Genomic DNA, 22,059 nt, shown 5'->3' with positions numbered 1-22,059 from the left:
TACGTTTACAGTTGTTCATTATTCTTATACCAAATACTTTTTTTTTTTTTATACCCACTACATTTTCATTATTAAGAACCATCTGGTTGTGCCCATTTTATCCAATATAACAACAAAACTCCCTTTTGCTTCGTTTGAAGTTGCTAACCTTTACATGCAAACTTGTCTCTAACAAAGTAGCAAGGGCTTTGAGCCAGGAGGATGTTAGTTTATGCGGTGTTTAAGTAAAATAAGGCTTCACATTCTAACTGGTGTCTTCACAGAAATACTGCAATATGAAATATTACATCTTTTCACATATGAAATTGAAGCATTTGTGACATTTTTTTCTCAGTGAAATCAATTAATCTCTATTTTTTATCACATTTTGTTAGGTAATGTTAATCACAATTATATTAATGTTATTTTTTAACTTTATAACATTTTTAACATTAACAAAATTATATTAATATAATGCCATTTCAAAACAATTCTATATAATATAGCTCAAATAAAACAACACAAACCAATAACTTACCTAAGACATGCATTTCTCTATACTTACAAAATGCTACTATTAACACTAGTATTAACACTGCCAACCAAGAACTTACAGGGAACTATACCCCATGGAGTTATGCTGTCCATTGTAATATACACTGACATATTAAGTAAACCAAGCGTACCATTTCATAGAGAACAAATGTCAAGTCTTGGGAGGACACACTAAGTACAATTAATTTTGCTAGGCAAGGCTTTGTGCAAAGATAGTTGTGAAAGGCTGCATGAGAACTCGATCTCTGCCTTGCTCAATAGCTAAAATAAATTATCTTCAAAAAATGAGCACTGAACTCAGCTGAAACTCTGAGCTAGAGAAAAGAGTGATTGCTTTGTGTTTGTTACCACTTGTATTCCAGGACTATCCAAGATTTTGTGAAAGCTATTCACTCACATATTTATCTCCAATTTCTTGTTAACCTGCAAAAACTGTCACCAATGTACTAAGTAAAGCATTAAAATGCATACTGCAAATTAACCCACACAAAAAATTAACAGAAAGTCGAATTGATATATTGGAGATGCATACTATATATTTGTACCTTACATGAAATAATGCAGAAAAAGAGGGTATATTCACAAGCAACAATTTATGAAGCTGAATGTGTAAAATTACAGTAGTGTTAACAGGACATGAGACAGAGATTATGAACTGCACACACTCTTCAAAAGAAATAAGCTATGCAGTGTGTATAGCTAACTCCTTATGTGATTTAACAAGGAAGAAAAATATCTGAAGATACCATCATTAGAGAGAAAGCAGGCATACAAGATAATGGACAAAGATGACATCACACCCCTAAAAGAGAGAGTTTGAAATTATAAAAAATATGCGAACAAAGACCAGAATACACAAAATAGTACTTTGGATGAAAAAAAAAAAAAAGATGCTCTTGCTACTGAACACTAAAACTGTAGTGGCAAACAAAGAAAATACCAGACAAACAAAACCAAGAGTTTACACAGATGCTAACATGTAAAGACAGGAACTTTCAAGGAATGAAGAAAAAATTAACAAGAAACAGAAAGGGAGAGGTATGAAAGCTATGAAGAAGTAAGTAACAAACATTGGCAGCAGCATCAAACACAAAAGCAAAAGTAACAGTTAGCTATAATTTTATTTCATCACAAGGATCAACACTACATACCTAACTACAATCAGGTCAAAAAACATTTCTAAGAAAAATACAAGAAAGGGTGTATTCAAGCCTTCTTGGGATTAAATGCAGTTCTGCTTCAAGATAAACAAAACTTTTTCTGTGTGAACAAAACCTACAATACAAACAGAGAACTAAAATAATTTCAAAGTGAGCATGCACATGTTTTTGAAAACTGAAGTCTGAAATATTTCAGCCACTTCCACAACTATGTCATGAAATGCCTTTATTACAAAAAAATAATTTCATAGTCTCTAAACAAGAGACACTCAACAAAAGACTGTCCAGAAAAAATATCAAATGGATGCATAAGTTTCTAACAACCAGGAAGACAAAATCTAGAAGACAGTAGCACCAAAAGTGGCTATCTCATCAATAAACTCCCAGGTCTGTCATCAGAACTCTACCAATTCTTCTGTTTCATGCTGGACTCCCCACTAGCACCAACAAGGCCCCCAGGAGGAGAGAGCAGAATAATCAGGACAGCATATTCCTCTGCTTGTATTTGTTATACTTCCTGTTTGAATTATTAGTAATGTCAGCAAGTTCTGCATAAATATCTTTCATATCTTTTTCTCTCAAACTGAAAAGTTTGAAATATTTTCATAAGAATTCAGATACTTATTTTCCAATGTGGCTTCCAGTTTTAATTTGCCTTTTTCTTTTATTTTAAAGAAACAAATACGGATGAATATTTCATATCCAATTTCTATACATAGGTTAACAGTTGGACTTGATGATCTTGAGGGTCTTTTCCAACCAAAATGATTCTATGATTCAGTGAAATGTTAATAACTGGCCCCAGTATTGTATTGTTATTCTGGAAAGGGAAAACAGATGGATTCACGTTTTTATTTATATTTTTGTATTTTTACAGTCAGAAGTATATATGAATACATTAATATATTGAACTTGATTGCAAATACTTCATCAAAACTCCATAAAATAATTGGGAAACTCGTTTCTTACATTTCCTTTGCCCATTAGTTGAGTAACTAAATGAATTGTTTTCAAAATTCTCACAACCTTCACAGGTATAGTAACCTGAAAAGAAATACGGTCTTCATAGATTTGCAGTACCTGGAGCCCATTTTCATGAAATGAAGTTTCAGCCCTTGAACCCCTCCTAGCTGTCTCAAAAACACATAGTTGTAGGGCTCTGTCACCAGAACAGGACTAATAGTTGCTTTTATAATGTAACTTACTACACGTGTTTTGTCAGGTTTGCTTATACCCCATCTCTGTCCTAAAGAGCAAGTGATTTGGGAATACAGGGGTATTTTAAGGTCTAGAAGCCATTCTTCCTACTGAACAGTTTGGTCCTATATGTTCACTTTGTCTATCCAACCATTTGATAGTCCACTCAACACATTCGCCACAGTATGGTTGTAAAGATGCAAAGATTAAAAATGATGTGATTAATGAAGACATGAAATTTACACTGATATCAAGCTTCTGAACAGATGCTACATAGTAATTAAACTTTCCTAAAGTAGGCTGAGGAAAGCAAGTAAGTCAGTGGGAGAGTCTAGAGATCTACTCACATAATGTGCAAGTATTTCCCATATCATTAAATGTTTATGATTCAGTTTCTTAAAAATATGTAGTATCAACTTAGTCCTAGTAAAATCTTAAGGAACACAGTACAGAAGCATAAAGTAGCATTATGATGCCTAAAAAAAAAAATTTAAAAATCCAATAGAATTGGAAGTTTTACCTAAAGAAAAAAGAAAAAAAAATATGTGCCACTTAATTTGGGACAGAAAAAAGTATAAAGAAGGAAAAGAACCTATTAGCTGTTGATCACTAAGAGAAATTGTATATAATTTACTGGGAATATGCAGCCATATTCTCTGGTCAGTACCTGCAATAAAGTGCTATTACATGTCACTAGAAAAAAATCTTTGTTATTCTATAATTGTAAACATCAACCTACTTACCATCTCACGTACATGTAGAAACAGAATATCCTATTGCATCAGTGAATAGAAGTAAATGCAACTAAAATTTGTGACCAAAAGTGATAAATATCTTTTTTTCTTCTTCTTCTTCCAAAACAAGCATGTCTGTATGTTTTATTGTGCAATCACTGCAGGAAATATTCCATTCATTTTTGCTTACTTTGAGATTCTAGATTCCTTCTATAATAGAGGATGCAAATGTACAGGTAATAGGAAGGATTCAGATGAATCAACAAACATTAAAAAAGAAGACGTGTGTGCTGATTTTTCAAACAGAGAGAATAAAACTCCCCTAGGGCTGCTTAGAGAAGGGATCTGCCCTCATGTCAGCTGATACTTTAACAGGGCTATAAAAGCAGGTCAGTTGCCAAACTGAGCCAAGAGAAGAGAAGGCTGTCACACAGAAAGGAGCTCCTGGACTGAAAGCTTGGCTTCTGTTGCCAGACTCCAGCTGAGAAAGAGCTGGAACTTAATGCTAAAATTAACCTTCACCAGGAACCTAGCCAAAAGAAGCCTGGGCTGATAATATCCATTTGTGTATCTGGAAATACTCAGTCTCTGTCTCCTTCTCTTCAGGGACCAATAAATTCTCAGAACAAAACAGCTTGACTCTTGGACTCTTCTAAGCAGGACTCAGAGTCTTGTCAGACATCCATTGAAAAGTTTTCACTCTCGTTACATGTATTTATCATTACATAATTCAAAATGCAATATGTATTTTCCAGATAGTAAATACAATAATACAAAACGGACTAACACATAATTCCAGTTATGACACAAGAAGAGATGGACATTCATTCTTAACAAGCTAATGCTTCTTATAACAATCATCTGTGTATATTCAGGGGCAGATTTTCAAGCTGGGTTGGTTGAGTATGAATTCCTACATCTCACAACATTTTACATGTTACAGGGTAATGACTGATTGATGAACTTTTTTTGAAGTCTAGACCAATTGCATATTGAGAGCACCTGAAAATATGACCTGTATCACTTCTCCAAGCTAACCATGAAAAATCATGTATTTCTGCTCAATCCTACATTTCATGTATTTGAAGACATCTGATGATTTGTTACTCATGGCCGGTTTTGTATTATTTTGTATAGATACATATAAAATAGGATCTGTTAGTTTACGCAAGAATTTTTCAAGAAGATTTTGCATTAAAAACTGTTACACTATGTAGTATACAAGCCAGAGAAGTACCTATACTCTAATACACTCTAACGTAAACTCACATGTATAAAAAAGGTGCTTTGGCATATTTATACTTTCAATGCAAATCTTTAATACAAATACTTGATGAACAGTGATAAATCTTTTCATTTGTACCCTGTAATTCCTATATCTGTATCAATTGGGAAGACTTGGGGGCCTCTGCACAGATTAAAAAATTACAGCAGCTCTCAGAAAAAGTTAACAGATGGTAGGAAGAGAGAGGAAGCAGGTAAGTTGTATAGGTAACGTTGGGCAACAGAGAATACTGGAAAAGGAAGCTACAAAGGAAGTAAGAGTAAGAACAGGCACCTCAAGAGCCACAGAAAGAGAGCAAGAGCCAGTTACACAGTAGCATAGGAAGTCTTCCAGAGCAATGAATACAGAGAAATCAATATGCTGAATAATATGAATGACAAGAAGCACAACCCCCCCCCCACCCAGATGTGTATTTTGTGTGCATCGCTTTAAAATACACAAACATATAAAATGAACTATATATATAGAAAGAGAAGTATAACACAAGCTTTAAAATATATGACCAATCTGTTCTGAAAGCAGATTTAGGTTTTGGTATCCAAAGAAAGAAGGTAAAAAGCATATTGCCTCATTTTAAATACGATTATTTTACTTTACAATATATTATTAAAGTCAATGTAGTTATTAAAGAGCAATATAGCCCTGGTAAATTAATGAGAAGGATAAATAAATGAAAAAAAAAGGCAGTAAAATAGAAACAATCTCCATCAGTAAAAGACTAAGAAGAGTTTAGAAAAATAACAGGAATTATTTACTATAACTTATGCTGAGTTATGATGTTTGTCTGTTTCAAGTAGGTATACTCAAGAAAATTATTAAGACAGGAAAACCGACAAACATCTAGAAAAAAGTTTCTTTTTAATTACAGAAAAGACCCATCATCTAGAGTTCTGAATAACAGGAAGAAACCTTACAAACTGTAATTCATTTCAAAGTGAAAAGGTTGAGCAGGTTGTGGTGTAGAGAGGCTTGAAGCCTGGTTTAATCCCTAGAGAAAAAGCAATGTTTTCATTCACTGTAAGAATCCCCTTCAAATCCTGCTTGTGGGTAGTGGAACACATTATGATACTCTAAGATCCTTTCCAGGACTGTGGCCTATTTTACACCTAGTATTGAAAAACCTTTGGTAATTTAATTTCCTTTTCCATTTGAAGGCTATCCAATCACTTAACAGATCTCCTTGTCAATCTGATTTCATGCTACTCATTTTGTAAGTTTTACACTGTCCAAAACAATTTTCTCCTCTTTCATGATATTTACAACTTCAGAATATGAGAATAAAAACCGGAGCTCTATTAGTTTTAGCCACACACCTGTCCCTGTCAGGTCTCTAACTATTCTTACTGTCTAACTCTTTCACATTTACATCATCGTGCTGACAATGAGATGTCTGAAATCAAGCACAGGTTTTCAGGTGGGATGATACAAAGGCTATCTAGAGGGAGTTCAACATCTTTTTTTCTGCTACCCAGTATTTCCGTAGACAGAAATAGTGGCAATTTTTACTACCACATCCCATTGCAAAGACTCTTCTAAATTGATATTAACTGCTTCCTTCAGCCTCCTGGCATGAACACTCCAAATTTATTTTTCAGGCTAGTCATTATTTCTTTTTGCCCATCTGCATTTACACTTTTTTTTTCCCCCCTAACTGAAATACTGAAGAATATTTTCTAAATGAAAATATTGAAGGCAGTCATGCCTGAGATAAAAATCTGCCTTCTCACTCCAATTTAGTTCCCCTCATCTTAACTGTACTTGCTCATTTTTCCTTTTTCATACTTTCTCAGTCGACTTCAATCAATTCTGGGAATTTTTTTTTTTCTTATCTGAAGGATATTTTACTTTTATTTTTGGCTCTCTTCTTTTCACTCTTCCCATATTCATTCCAGAACTATGGTTTATAATAAAATATTTCTAGCCTAGAAAGTCACTGCTCCATTGACATAACATATACATCTACATGGACAATCCAGTTAAAGAATTAACACCAAATTTAAACTCTATCATAATTCGTATTCTCCTAGTTTTTCTTGCTTATTTTTCATATACTTTTCACTTAAGTACATATGCATTGTAAAACTTTCAGAATATCTGGGGGGTTTTTTTTAACATCAGTATATATTTCTATAGATGGCTTAGGGTTACCATTTAAATCACCAGCTTGAGTAAAAGAAAATACCTTTACTTCTTTTCCTGGAAAGTTTAAAGATACATTCAACATGCTCTGCAAGGTTTGAATTTGAAACTCAGTACATCTCTCATTTAAGCAAATCCTATAATTTTGATTCCAATGGAAAGCAATAAAAGATACAAGAGTCTAGACAAAAGCCAAATAAATGCACATTTAAACGTCACACTGTTCTACAGGACAGTGTAACAATTATGAGTATAGCAAATGTCTCAACACTTACTGCAGCATGCTACAACTAATTTTGTTAGAAGACTCTAGACATAAATAACATTTTAACAATAATTATATATGTCCTTATATTAACAGTTTCATAACATGCCTTTTACATAGAACTGTATGACAATATTGAACATATTTGGCATAAAGACTTCAAAAGTACAGATAGATAATTTATTTGAGAGTTAATGTAAGCTTTATTTGATTGCTCCAGAACATAGAGAACTCTCAGTATTCTTCCTTTAATTCAGCGATTTTCAGATAAGTGTATTGTTCTTAATATTAAATAAATTTATTGTATAGAACTTACAAATCAAAGACATTTCACTCCTGAAGGGGAAAAAAGTGTAAGTGCAGCACTTTAAAACTGCTCTGTCATCTTTAATCTTTATTTCCAAACCTCTTGCTACAGTCTTGTGAAATTATTTCAGAGATTTCTAATATTCTCTTATTTCCCAGTTTTTCTGTGAAATATTCTAAATAATAATATAATACTTCATCAAAATCAACAGAGGAAAAATATTAAAATTTACACTTCCTTACTCTCAGAGTAAGGAATAAGGGGGCAAAGAGGTTGAAGAGGTAGGAAGGAAGTATTAAAAATGGAAAATAATTTTAAATAGAAAAAAAAAACCAACACTATAATAGCTATTTTTTTTACATTGGAAGTAAAAATAACAGGTCTGCCCCCTAGCTACTCTAAATAAAGGATGGCTATAAGAATTTAATACAGCTATGTTGATTTGTACTAGAAGAGCATCCTGCCCTTAGAAATTGCATTCAAAAGCTTGTAATAGAGAATCCAGTTTCACACTGTACTCTTTCATATGAGTTTCTTTAAGTGCCAGTGGTAAAAGTAGGGAAAAAAAACATGGCAGCAGAACTTAAAGAGTCAGGCAGGAATCAATTAGAAATAACAATACCATTTATATTGGAAAGTTTCCTCTTAACTCTCTGGTTACACAGGGCATCTATATTCATATATAAGGGACAGTGTGTATGAATTTCCATGAAGGAAACGCTTTGCAGAGGGATAACGTATGTCCCTGCCCCCTTCTTTTAAAGATATCTTTTCTTAATCATTCTAAATTAACATACGGTCAATGTACAGAGGTTTATATCAATTAAGAGTTGAAGTGTTCAAAATGTTGTTCATCAGAGAACTAAGATTCTTGTTACTATGAGACGTAATTTAATATTTGCTCTATAGCTGCACGAAAGACAACACATATATTAAGTTTCACCATTAGTTACTGCAGGGCAGACACAGCCTTTCTACATATAAACTATCAAAGCACAACTAAACTTAAACTGAAATGTTAAACACAGCAACTTGGATGTCTTTAATCAACATCTGCTGAACAGTTTAGATTTTCTACAGCAGCAAAGGTAACATAGCAATGCTTTCACCTAAATGTCTGAATGGGAAGTAGAAATAATCTGAAGTAGTTCTGTGTTTACGATAGTTTGGTTTTGGTATGAAAAAATGTTCTTTTAAAAAAAATAAAATCTGTCACTGTATTTCCTTTATCATGTATCTCCTCCTAAAAATCAGCAGGTTTGTATGTATAATGTAGCCTCATTCTAATATCATCCACTATAAAAAATGAAGGAAAATTATTATAGTAGATGTATGTCACAGAAATACTTTTTTAACCAACCTGTTTTTTTCATTAGGTAGTTGATGTCTGGGATTTATTAATCAATGTAGCCTTCCTTATTCATTTGGCTTTATTTTTTTTCATTTATTGTAGAAGCCTTCATGAAAGGATCCATGAAGAACACTCATTGTCCCTTTGGCAATTACAGGAAAATTCATTGTAATATCCTGAAGACGCATTTGGAGGTCAACTGCTATTGCAATGTCAGTGACAATGACCTCAGACTGTACAAAAACTGACAACACATTTGTAATATCTTTTCTCTGATGTACATTTCTTTGCTTTTTATGCCAGATATTTAAAAATTTATCTTAAAGTATTACATGCAATGGTGAGAATTTTCAGCAACTGTCAGATGCAGTTCTCTCTCCCATAGCGTTAAGCCCTTCTAGATCCATGTTCACTTCTGTTACTACCCGAAACATGTGCCCCTCTCCATGGTGGGGTTTGACAGACACTAGATAAAACCTTCAGAAGAGTGGTGATTTAGGAGTTTTCAGTTAAGAACTCTTTGAAGTCCTTTAGAGATGATGGTTATATCAAAATATATTACACAGATTGACTACTTTATCTCTGTAGTTCTGCAAGCATTAGAATTATTACAGAACTTTTGTCAGGCTTGCTCCTCAAGAACACGCGCTTAACTTTAACTGCAAAATTCTTTTAAAAAACTTGAGCACTGCTTAACAATGACACTACAGTAGTCTGACAACACTCATTTTCAACATCTCCCATGCAGAAGATGACAGATACTACCAGGAGTCTGGACTGTTAAATGATTGAATGATGGCCAGCTCAATGGTGAAAAATCTGAGACACAGGGAAGAACTTATTCCAGAACTACGCATGTATAGAGATTATTTACCACTGCTCTACTCCGAGAATTCTTATTTTAGCATTAGCACAAAAAGTTAATCAGGCAGTCTATGAGTGTTATCAGATATTCTGTAAAAGTATATTAAAACTTAAGCAAAACCAAGCAAATCTTCCTGCTCCATTCCTGTGCCTTTTGGTAGTTTTGGGCTTTTTTAACAGGTTTTGCAGCAGAACATTTAAGGCACAGTGGTAACCAGTGACTGTAGCACTGCCCATCCTCCCCTCACCCCAATTCCCTCCCAAAACCCTCAGCTTTAGCCCTTACTGAGAAATGTCCTGCAGCATGAATTGTAGCACAGGTCTTAATAATAATAAGATAGGTTTGCCAGCATTAAACACTGCTGTCAGCATTACAATATTCCCAAAGAAGGACAAATGCTCCTGCCTTGCCAAGGGGGTCAATTCATAAGGATGATGGTATGAACTGGTTCATTTTGCTACCCCACCTGCAGCTAGCTGTCTATGACGTGGCTCTTCTCCCCTCTCCCCAAAGTTGGAATGATTTACACGGATTCATGGTAGGTGTTGCAATTCATACACTTCAAGGCAGAGGCTGAATTTTATTACATTTCATAAAATGACAGTATATGAAAATTAGTAACAATTAAATAGTGCTAACAGTGAAAACTGCTGAACACGTGATATGTCATGCAAGAAATCACGTTTTGTAATTCTAACACAACTTACAACTAGCTCCCATCACTAGTTCACAGGGATGATCTCTTTTGCAACTAAATTATCAAACTCCTGTTTTCTATTACCTTCCCATGCAGTCTAGATTCTATACTTTTGAAGTTCTTCACATTTGTTCAGCTGCTTACTATCACATCCACCTCCTGACATGCAAAAAATCTGAAACTCTCAAAAGTCACAGACTTTTTTTTTTTTTTTTTTTTTCAAATAAACATTCAAATCAAGCTATTTATGGCTCCCATGACAGCCACAACAAAAATCCAAATTTAACCATAGATTAAGATTTTGGGATAGGTCACAGCATGCATTTCACTCAGATTTAAAATGTGCTTTTACATATTCTCAATCCTGTCTACAAACAAGCAGCTGCTTTAAAACAAATAGTTTACAAATTCATGTGGACCTTCATGTAGCAGCTTCCCACCCTCACTCAAGATCAGCTGTAGGCACTACAGAGAGCAATGTATAGAAGTTCCCATGGTGTACAGTCATTTTGGTATGGAGGGAAATACAGAGAAATAAAGAACTCCGTGGCTGTCTGGGGACATAAATAGAGATTTCTGCTGTCAAATCAATGCACCTCTTAGACAATTAATACAGTAGGCCTGATTTTTCTCCCAGATAAATAAGGGTTTACACTGGCATAATTACCTTTAGTAAATTTACTGCAGATTTATTCCTAAGTGAATGGCAAATAGGCCCAATATTTTTTCATATATAAAAGATTAGGTAATGTTATGCCATTTTTCTTTTTACTTTCCAAGAAATGCTTTACTCCATTCTCTTTATTTCACTTTGATCTTAGCACTGTGCCTGGCTAGGCGTAAAAAATTAAAGTCAGGTGTGCTAGAAGGAAGTGAATTAGATTCAGATTCCATTCTACAGTTGGATTTATTCTACTCATATTCAAACATACCACTGCTGATTCTACCACCAAGAAATACATACTACTTGGCAACAAGGAAATTATCAAAGCAATCTGACCAAATTGGCACCACTAGCTCTGGCTACATCTGGTAACAATAATATGAAGGGAGAAGTATGAAGATAACAATTCTCATTTATTGTTACCATTAAACTTATCTGCACATGTACTCTTAAGTCTTTGAAGTTCATGCTTTTATAAAGCCAATAAGAGCTCCACTCAAAGGTGAGGGCTGATGCTTCTCCAAAAGTGATAAAATATTCAATTTACCAAGGTATTAGAGTCTAGTCACAGACTGCTCAGTCAGACAGCAGTGGAATACCACCAGGAAAGCATGACTCCCAACATCAAGGAGCTCTAGCAATGCATAAATTGAGGTGTTTGATTCTATGCCAACAAAAGAGTAGAAATTTAATATACTACAAAATTGGTAAAAACCAACTGCTAATGCATAAGTCTACTTTTTATATTTACTGGGAAATGTCTCTTTCTACTTCCAGATATAATAAACTTGGACATACATTAGGTCAAGCTGCAGATCAACTGTAACTGCTATCCTAGCAAGGAGATGAATAAGGGCAATGGGATCTACTTTCTTATTTCAGGATAAGTTCAGGATAGTTTATCACATTAACAAGTTACTCAATCACTACATTGCTAAATTTTTCATGAATCAGACTATGACAATAACATTAATCTCCCAGTCAAAATAGGCTCAAAATCATACATGTACCATTTCTGAATCACTCAAGATTTAACATGGTCTTCTCATGGATTTTACTGCATATAATTAACAAGCTCAAGAACTTTTTTCCCTAGGAAGCATTCCCTAAAACTATGATTCACAATTTTCTAGTAATTTTTAGCTACAATATGATAAAAAGGAATAAGGATTATTAATAAAAACACATTAATAAATCACATAAATACACACTCTCAGTCAGCAGTTCAAAATTAAAAAAAAAAGTCATGACAGCAGGATACCTCTCTAATATAAATTTTTTCTCAATTCCATTTATAACACTCATTTATCATTTTTAGTTCCAATCAGCAGACTTCTATTACATTTCTTGGAAGACTATTTAACAGAAAAATATATTTCTTCTCTTAAACAATTCTCATTCTCCTTCATTCTTTTTCAGGTATATAAGTAGTCATCCATTTCCCTAACTAATTCCTTTGTGTTCTTCTGCACCTTCCAAATATGACAACTTCTACTTTCTTTTTGCCTAGTCACACTATACATGATTTAGTTCTTTCACACTTCAGAAGAAATTTCCTCCAAATCTATTGAAAAGAAAATATTGCTCTTCACACAGCTTGAAATTCCCAGCATGCATGTTGGCTGCTTTCTCGGCATGAATAAAACTTAGGATCTTATTTAAAGATAATTTTGTTAATGAGTATTGACATTTCAGAGCTGAATGGCAGCTTCCTTCCTCACCAACAGCACAGGTGTCACACTAGCAGTATGAAACCCTTATGTAAGTATCTCATTAAGCTCAGCCCTACTTTGCAAATAGCACACTGTATGCTACATATAACCTGAGCCTTGAACTATTCAGTTCTCTTAATTTGAGCTGCATGTGGAGAACCCTCTTAAAACCAGCTAACATAACTTGATCTGGAATAACTTACATTATTTACACTTAAGGATTTTAAAATTCTTAAGGATTTTAAAATTTTAAAGACGTGATCTAAACATACACATTTATGACTTCCCAAAAAGTAATATTTTTTAATCTCTCATTTATATGTTGTACTACATCATAGTTTAGATCTTACAAGTGGTTGCCTCCTTTCTGTATATATAACTACATTAAGCAAATAATGCATTAGTTAATAATGTATGTAATAATAGTAGTATACTACTGTGCTAAAAACTACACAAACAAATATATGACAGCAACTCTTCAAAGCACTTATTTCAGCTTATTTCTTCAAATAACTAATACTTTTTTCACTTTCACTAACAATCTCTTACTCTATAGCTCCCAAACAAATTAAATTATATATCCAAAATGCTCAGTTTTCCATAGGTGGCATAAAAAGACAGCCAAAGTATTATTTTTAATTTTTAGGATTTTCAAACATGCAAACAAACAGGTTCCTTTGTTACATCTTCAGAGATGTATATTACTGGCACATGAACCAGACTAGTCTGACCAACTGCAGTTTAACTGTTTCTTGAAAAGCTGCATACACATTGCTTCTTGTAATATTTTCTGACAAGTGAAACCATCCCAAACAATATATGCCTACCCCTCATAATGGAGGAATAATTACTGTAAACTAAAACACGCTTGCAGTTTCAGCTACTTATATGGAAACCGAGTGACACTCTGAATTCCAAACACCTGGTACCAAACTTCTCCAGCCATTTCATGAATTTATCAGCTGCTGTCGATAAAGAGGAGACCTGCTTAGACATGATCATTATGAGCAGATCTCCAAGCAACTTTAACACCAAGACCAGGTGCAGCCAATATTTCTTCACTTACTTGAGGGTCCATGATTTACAATATACCTGATATTCCAAAGTTACCATGTTTACAGAACTGTCATTAGATAAAACAGTTGTTAGATTTTGTAATCTCATGAAACTTCATTTGAGTAATTCAGTGATTTTCTCCTATAAAGATAAGTGCTTACTTTCAAATAGATCAGCAAGCAGAAGTGTGTAATCCAACTATTCTTTTGAAGTGTGGACTTGAACAAAAGCAGCAGTAGCAAGGAGGTCATTGGGAGTGGGGTGGGAATAACAAAATGTTGGGCTTCCAGCTTCAGTGGGTAGCAAATTCATTGGAAAAGACAGTAGATTCAATCACAGTCTGGAAAGCTTTGTAACAATCATGGATTTCAAGGTGCAAGGACTTACCTAAACTCACAGCTATGGTTTTAGGCTGGATGATCATTCAAGTTGTCTTCACTAAGTGAACCTATATTAATTCACATTTCCAGTAACCTTTTATAACCTGTAAAAACTTAGAAGTTTAGTGTGTTACAAAGAATGGGAAATTAAAGAAGCTAAAGGAAAGTGAAAACAATCACTGCCTCTGATCTTAATGACATTTTTCTCAGTGTCTCGGTGTACAGGCTGAGAGCATTCAAACAGCTGCACTGGTTAGGCTTGATTTTTTTCTGTATTTATTCAGATAGTATCGATGTGCACCACCTGCAAAGTTTAAGGGTCCCAAGGCTGCATTTTATTGTACAGAATTATTGAGGATCCATTTTTTTGACAACGTATTGGGATCATTAACACCACAACCCTGGATGAAAAATTTCCTATACTGAGTTCAATCTCACTTTCAGACTGCCTTATCTGAATAATATAACATGATTTGGCAAAGCTGCAAGCACACGCAGCCAAAGTACAATTTTCTAATACATCGTACACTGAACGCTGTATCCTTAAAGTGGGCATATATTATTAGAAGAAATATTTCTTAATGGAATACACAAGTCACTAGTCACCACAGCAGCTTTGAAATATCAAAACTTACATGTCACACCAGAATAACTCCCTAACTGTTTTTTTAGCAGCACTAGTAATCTGCAGTCAGTATCCAGTTCTGTTATAGAGAACTAATTAGTTCAGAATTTGTTGCCTAACTCCAGAAATACAATAGAACTCTGACCTGGTAATTGCAAAACCCCAGTTCACATAACAGTCTATTTACAGTGTTCTGATAGAATTTGATGGAGTTAATAACAATGTCCTTCATCATGCTATCATAACGCCTTTATGGAATTATGAAAACATGCTCCTAACTGATTAAACCATGACAAAAAAAAAAAAATCAAAGACAACTTCTATCAGCAATGTTCTTACACTTCCTACTTGTTAAGATCAAATGAAAGAAATTGGTCTCAGGTCCTCCTGGACAATCCTCGACTCACAAGTTTCAATTTCAGTGGTGTTCATAGCCAGAAATCCTGCATCAAGCAATAGCACTAATGCAAATTTCTAAAGCAAAAGAGTAGGACTCATTTGTTCACACTACTCTACTCCTAATCTGACCATTTGTAAATTCCGTCTTTTTTAGAAGACAGCTAACAGTAATGCATATAATTAATTGAACAACACAATTTAACACAAGCTGGACAATATCACCTAGTGTGCACACTCCAGCCACTCCAAGTACAGATTCCAATTACTACATGAAAGCTAAGACTTTATGACATTTCCTACAAATGCTAATTGGCTGGTAGGTTAGGGCCCTCAGTCATGTAGCACTTCATCAATCACAAAGCTTAAACTATTAAAGATGGAAACTGTAACATTTTACTGAAAAGTTGCATTGCAAGTCAAAGTAGAATATTATATTAGCCCCCTTTACATGGTGTTCTTTTACAATAGTTCCCACAAAAGAATTTCCACAAGCTGTTGTCCTAATACGATCCAGGTCTACATCCTCTACACTGTTCTTGTCTTAGCAGCTACTGTTTCCAACACTGACACTCATAATTGAGAGTACATAACTGTTTTGTAAAATATCTACTGATTCCTAGAGGACAAAACACACATGGTATAGCCAGTGTATGAAAAAGAAAACTTGGGAGCAAAGCAGTCACAAAAGAATCATCATCCAGTTCAGCGCTTCTGCCCTTCAGCCTACAACTTGGCCATATTCATAGCACTTGCACATTCTGGTAAGAAATACATAAAGATTTCTGAGGTCTGCCCCTCTGCATGCTAAACTGACAGATATGAGGTGTAAGACTAGCTTTGCCAGGTTAAACAAGGCTATTAAAACAGCATACCCAACTTTACTGGCACTAAAATGGAATAGTGGTGCCAAAGATTCTAAAGAAAGAAATATTAAGTAATATTGCACCTCTGACATTGACATAAGTTTATTATTACTCTATGCCAATCTACCTTGATCCAAATCTGCTAAATGCATGCTGTTCCAGTGCTGGGCCTCCCTTAAGCCTGTGAATTATACTGAATAGTGTAGAGGTTTTTCAGTTTGGTCAAATATTACACCAAAACTACTGCATGGAAGGGCAAAGCATCATTAATTCATTATATATCCCTTTTTTTTTTTTTTTTTTTGCATCACATTGCCTTATGCATGTTCCTATGCTATCCCGTGGGACTCACCACAGTTGTTTTGTTGCCAATGTTTTTGTTTCTTCCACACCTTTAGTAGACAGCCCTCAAGAGAACCTGTTCTGTCCTCCAAGTATAACAGCTATCCAGAAAGGAGAAGAAAAAACTCTAACTTTGAAAGGGAGCTTTTCTGGTTTTGGTGTGGTCTCCTTTGTATTTTTCAACACGGCAGATACAAGTAATATAAACAAGGGAAAAAATATAGAATTAGAAATTGCATCTTTCAAAGTTACACATTCCTTCCTGCTCCGTTTCAGGTTATTACTGAGAGAAATATTTTTAAGCACTATATACAAATTCTTCCCTCTTCAATTACTTGAATACAACGATTAAAACAAATATTATTTTAGGCTGAGTGTAGTACTTCAGGCTGAGTGGAGAGAGATGTAACCGTCTATCTTGCAACAACAAATGAAGGCACTGAAATACCTGATTATTCACAAGTCCTCATATCAAAAGTAAATTAAAATGCAGAGATATAAAATTTGTCCCTGCACAGAAAAAAGAAAATGGGAGATAAGCATTAGAATATTATGGTCAGAAGAACCTTATGGCTAGGGAGAATTTCGGAAGAAGAACTAGAAGCACTTCCTTCATTTTCAGAAGGGTTTTCTTGAGAGTAAGATGGCAACCAGGGCAATATCCTGAAAGAAGGTATGTAAAGGTAGGGCAATCCACTGAAGGGCCCAATAATTGTTTAACCTCTTAACTGTCATATGAAATGGTCCATGTTGCTTTCCACTCACTGAATTCTCCACATATATGTGCACGATAAGAAGAAATAAATTTCTAATTCTCAACATGCAAATGTCTGGCTGCCAGCACTTGAAGTGAGAAAAATAGTGGAAGAAGTGGCCAAAAGGAGGTCAGAAGGAAAAGATGAGCAAGAACTGGAGAAGTGCAAGAGGTATGTGCAATCCAGCAAGGAGTAAAGGATAAAAGCTTAGTTAGATTAAAGTAAATTATTGCAATCTATATATATTACATACTTTTCCATCAAAATTTATTCTTATATATGGTTGCTATTGGAAAAGTATGTTATCAAAATCAGAAAGAAAAGAGGTACATCTGACAGTCATTTTCTTAAAACACAGCATCCACTACTAGACTATCTGAAAATCCCTGAAAAGTGACTGTTTAAAAATATTACAATCAGAATACTACAGTATTAGGAATTACTACTATACATAGTCCAGCATATTTCTGAAATAACACATGACTGAATGAACAATCTGCCTACGGTAAAAAAGCTGTGCTCCCTTTGCCTTTGACAGAACGTAAAGAGTCTATGAGGTACGAATGCCCCTGGGACACTTAACTTTTTGCAGGGAGAATAAAATTATCTAGAACAGAAAGACACTAATGCTAGGAAAGCTTCTTGAAAAAAAGTAGACAGACACTGAACATCTTCCCTCCTACATGCAAGTATTGTGGTCCAGACATGAGATTGCATCTTCTGCCAAGGATGCTGGAAAGCTCAAGGAGGCTAACCATGAGAAGCCATGATCTCATGAGCACTGCCAAAATGAAGTTGAACACTTGGGTTAACTAGACAAGTAGATGTCCAGATGCATTTAAAAGCCTGGATTTCCATTGGTGACAGAGAATTTTCTACTTTGGAACTGTATATCAGACACATGAAAAGTAAACAGTGAAAATATCTTTTACTGTATCACACTCTATACTTATTTAAATAACAAGAGTGAGTAAAGCAGGACAATATTTCAATTAAATTTTTCTTTAGTCAAATTATCTGTGAGTGAATTTATCTCCAAACATATTGGAATGAAGGAACAAGTAAAATAATGATTTAAAGCTGAAAATGTGACCTAAGGGTAATTTTAAAAATGTATTTTCAAAATATAGTATTCTTTTCCTATAAACAAAATAATGGTGTAATGATGATCTGATATTAGCATTTTGGGGCATGCTACCATCCATATATTAAGATAATGTGGTTATTAAAAATGCTTCAGAGAAGCAAATCTATGCATAACTTTTATGTGATGTAAATGAACTATTTTCTCTTTTTTTTTTTTTTTTTAAGTAATCATTACAATCCATTCTTCTTTTAAGAAAACCCAGCATTTAGCCCGTAGCAGAAAAACTGAACTTGAGAAGTCCCCTGATAAAGCATATTTACCAGAATAAAAACCTCAAAAAAAATTCAAGTGCTACTTCCAGTTTTAAAGAATCACTTTAGTACTAATTCTGATTTTGTACCTAGTAGTTAGCAGGATTTATCATATTGTGTACTAGAGCTCACAAGGTTACAAGGTGTTTATTCTATGATTTAGTGAAGAGAGAGAGTGTACTTTGAGAGTGATTATTTTCATTAAGAATCAGGTGCAAAAGAGCCAAGACCATCTGCAAGCCCTAATAAAATAGCCATGATGTATTAAAACCTGAAAAACATTATGTCGCACATTTCTGAGCACACAGACATGACAGATAGTACTGACAGCTCTGTGATAAGTTAAATTCATCACACAATTTTGATCAATGAATCTGCATTCCTCCCACTGAGCCATTTTCTCAAGAGCTAAATACAAGAACAACTATAAATTGTTGGTTTGTTTGGGTTTTCTCATAATACGAATAAGAAAAAATGCATTATTTTCTTCAAAATTCTCCAGTGATGTGCAAAACTAATTAGCATGCAGCACAAGATAAAAGGCTGGAAGTTTGCTATCTTTAAATCACCAGCATTGCTAACAAGGCAAATATTCAGAAATTAGGTTAAAGTCGATGAGTACCTATATTCCAGTTTTGATAGGCCTTATTTCCTGAGCCTGAAAAATCAGTCTTAGTTTCTGGAAATTAAGGACTTGGCTTTTTAAAGACTGTATTTAGCCAATTGCAGACAGAAGCACAGCTCAACCATGTGAACCCTATATGAATCCTGGAGGAAACCCACAATAGCATTAACTACCTACATAATAATAGAGAGTAAGGAGTAAAGATTCTTTGAATGGCTGTAAATGGAGGTAAGAAGTAATAGTAAAATAAATTTGATGCCAGCAATTTTTTATCCGTTTATCTGTATGCTCAGAAGTGCATCTATATATAATAAAGAGAGATATACACAACACAAGCAGAACATACTTGCTAGCATAAATATTTTTGTGAGTGGGAGAAAAAGGGTAAATAAACACTTCACTACTGCATTCAGAACTTTTGCAGAGCTGCTTTTTCGGGAAATCCCCTCCCTACCCTCCCAAGTGGAAACTATAATGATTAAATCCAACTACCCAAAGAGAGTGAATGCAGTTAGCTAAATTTGTGGAAAATTAGAAACAAGACTAATAAGGCTGTTTGGAGACAGCCTCCCTTCTCAATGTCTTTAGTTCATAGGAAAAGCAGATAACTGACTTAACTTAGGTTCTTTTCCCACTCTCCTCCTCCCCTCCAAAAAATATCTTTAAAGGAAAAAAGCAGTATCCTAATCTTTTAGCAGTCCCACAGATTTTATTTACATTATTTGGAAATAGTAATCAGTGTTAGTAAGGATAATCCCTCATGTGGAGGAATAAAAAGTTTTGTCAGACTTTTTAGGACTTCCGTTTAACCAGTAATTTTGTGGAAACTGCAGTATTTAATATATTTGTGATATAATTAAGATATAATACTATAGAAATGATCCCATGGAAAACAGTAACACATTTTATGTTAGAGAACTAATTGACTATTACAGACTTACTCCTTGCATTTTTTTAATATATTAAAAGTAATACACTCTAAGAAATAAATATATTTCCTTTAAATGTGCTGCAAAAGTTTTACAACATATCCTGTCATTAGTGATCTTACCTTTTTTTGAAGAACATTAATTTTTCTTTCTTTTACTTCCAACATGTCTTTCATATCTCGAATCTCTCCAGCCAGGGTTCCTTTCTCTTCTGTGAGGTCTTGAAGTTGTTTTGTTTTTTTATTGAGAAAGGTTTCTTTTTCTTCCAATCGTAACCGCAAGGCATCGACCTACAGTAAGTTAGTCAAACATATTTCAGTTTTAGTGAAGATCATTACCAAATTTTGTCATTTTAACAAGTAAAAGAGATTCTTTTACTTGTTAAAAAGTAATAAAAAATGAAAGCACTTCCAGCATCAAAGCTTGAATAGAAAAAGTCGAATAGTCAAAATATGCAATAGCATTAAACCAGTCCTACTTTGACATATGCACAAAGGACTCAAAAAAAAAAATCTTGACTCGTTAAATATATAACTCATTGAAAATAGTGTCCTGTATCCTGTATTTAATTTGCCCATTAAAACCATGAAGTGGGCAATCTGGTACTACACTCACTCCACAGGTTTGGGCACAGATCAGAAATCTAGAAACAGAATTATTCAACAAAGACATGGCAAATAAGGAAATTAAAAGGGTCTTCGCTTTTCTCCAGTATTTATAGCATAAGTCTCTTAACAAATGGGCCTTACTGTACTTTTCGGTAGCAAGCACAAATTCTTGTCAACCAAAATAATTGATATTCCAAGGATTTTCCCAAGCAGAAATCTCTTAATAAAGAACCTCACCAAATTGTTCTGCATTACATAACTGCTTGTTAAGCTTTAGAAATCCTAAAAAAATTTAAAAGTAAAAAAAAAAAAAAAACCCAAACAAACAGAAAGGGAAAAAAAAAAAAAAAAAAAACCAAACAAACAGAAAGGGAAAAAAAAAATATCAAAAGCATTCTAACAGCCCAGAAGGTGTATGTTGCCTTGATTTTCTCATTTCTTGCTGTATAAATGCTCAAGCATGCAATTTTATTATTCTCTTAATGCTCTTCAAATAGTTATCAAGTTATGGTCAAGCAAATACGCATTGGTGGTCTGGAAAAAATCCATAGATCACTTGATACTGGTTACTATTTGTATACAGTTGTTTCTATAAGCAGCTCTACTGCTAATTGCAATTAAAAGCTTGGGTACTAATGAAAGCATTTGGAAATAAGGAGGAAAAATAGCTGAGTCTTCTCCATTGCAAGAGAGAGGCAAGGGGGAAGCAGCAGCCACCTTCAAGGACAGCACCATAAATATTATCTTCAAAAAAGAGGAAAACATTTGGAGAATCACAGAACAAAGTAGTGAGAAAAAGGAAAACCTAAATGACAGGGTACTTGCTCAAGGAAATGCAGAAAGAGGGAAGTGGCTCTTTGGGGAGTATAATGAAGAAACAGGGACATATGCACAGTGTGAAAAGGCAGCCACAGCAGTAGGCATATACACATGGATCCAAGTGGAAACACACAAAAAAATGTCAAAATAGGGGAAGAAACAAGATAGGAAATCAACTTTTTTCAAGTAGATTTCATAATCCCACTTTACACCTTCAAATTCTTAGTGCCTTCTCCAGTAATACCTTTCTACATAAGCACTGTCTAGAGAAGTTACAACAAGGTAAGGTATGATTCCAAATGGAAAAGGTGTGACTCTTCACACTGTGAAGAGGAGAGGAAGCAGTCACT

General features: G+C 34.3%; 1 protein-coding gene across 1 annotated transcript in view; it reads right to left on the bottom strand.

Moving 5' to 3' along the window:
* ERC2 (ELKS/RAB6-interacting/CAST family member 2) overlaps positions 1 to 22,059 on the bottom strand; it is a gene marked incomplete at both ends in the record, with an annotated part of 163,035 nt that overhangs the window by 47,353 nt on the left and 93,623 nt on the right. The window contains one exon of the mRNA XM_029084448.1: positions 20,405 to 20,572. Coding sequence (XP_028940281.1) covers positions 20,405 to 20,572 — 168 coding nt within the window. The remainder of the gene's footprint in view (positions 1 to 20,404; positions 20,573 to 22,059) is intronic.

Source organism: Antrostomus carolinensis, unplaced genomic scaffold (assembly GCF_000700745.2).
Source record: "Antrostomus carolinensis isolate BGI_N321 unplaced genomic scaffold, ASM70074v2 scaffold5134, whole genome shotgun sequence".
In the NCBI taxonomy this organism is placed as follows: Eukaryota; Metazoa; Chordata; class Aves; order Caprimulgiformes; family Caprimulgidae; genus Antrostomus; species Antrostomus carolinensis.
This window is presented reverse-complemented; position numbering and strand designations above follow the sequence as displayed.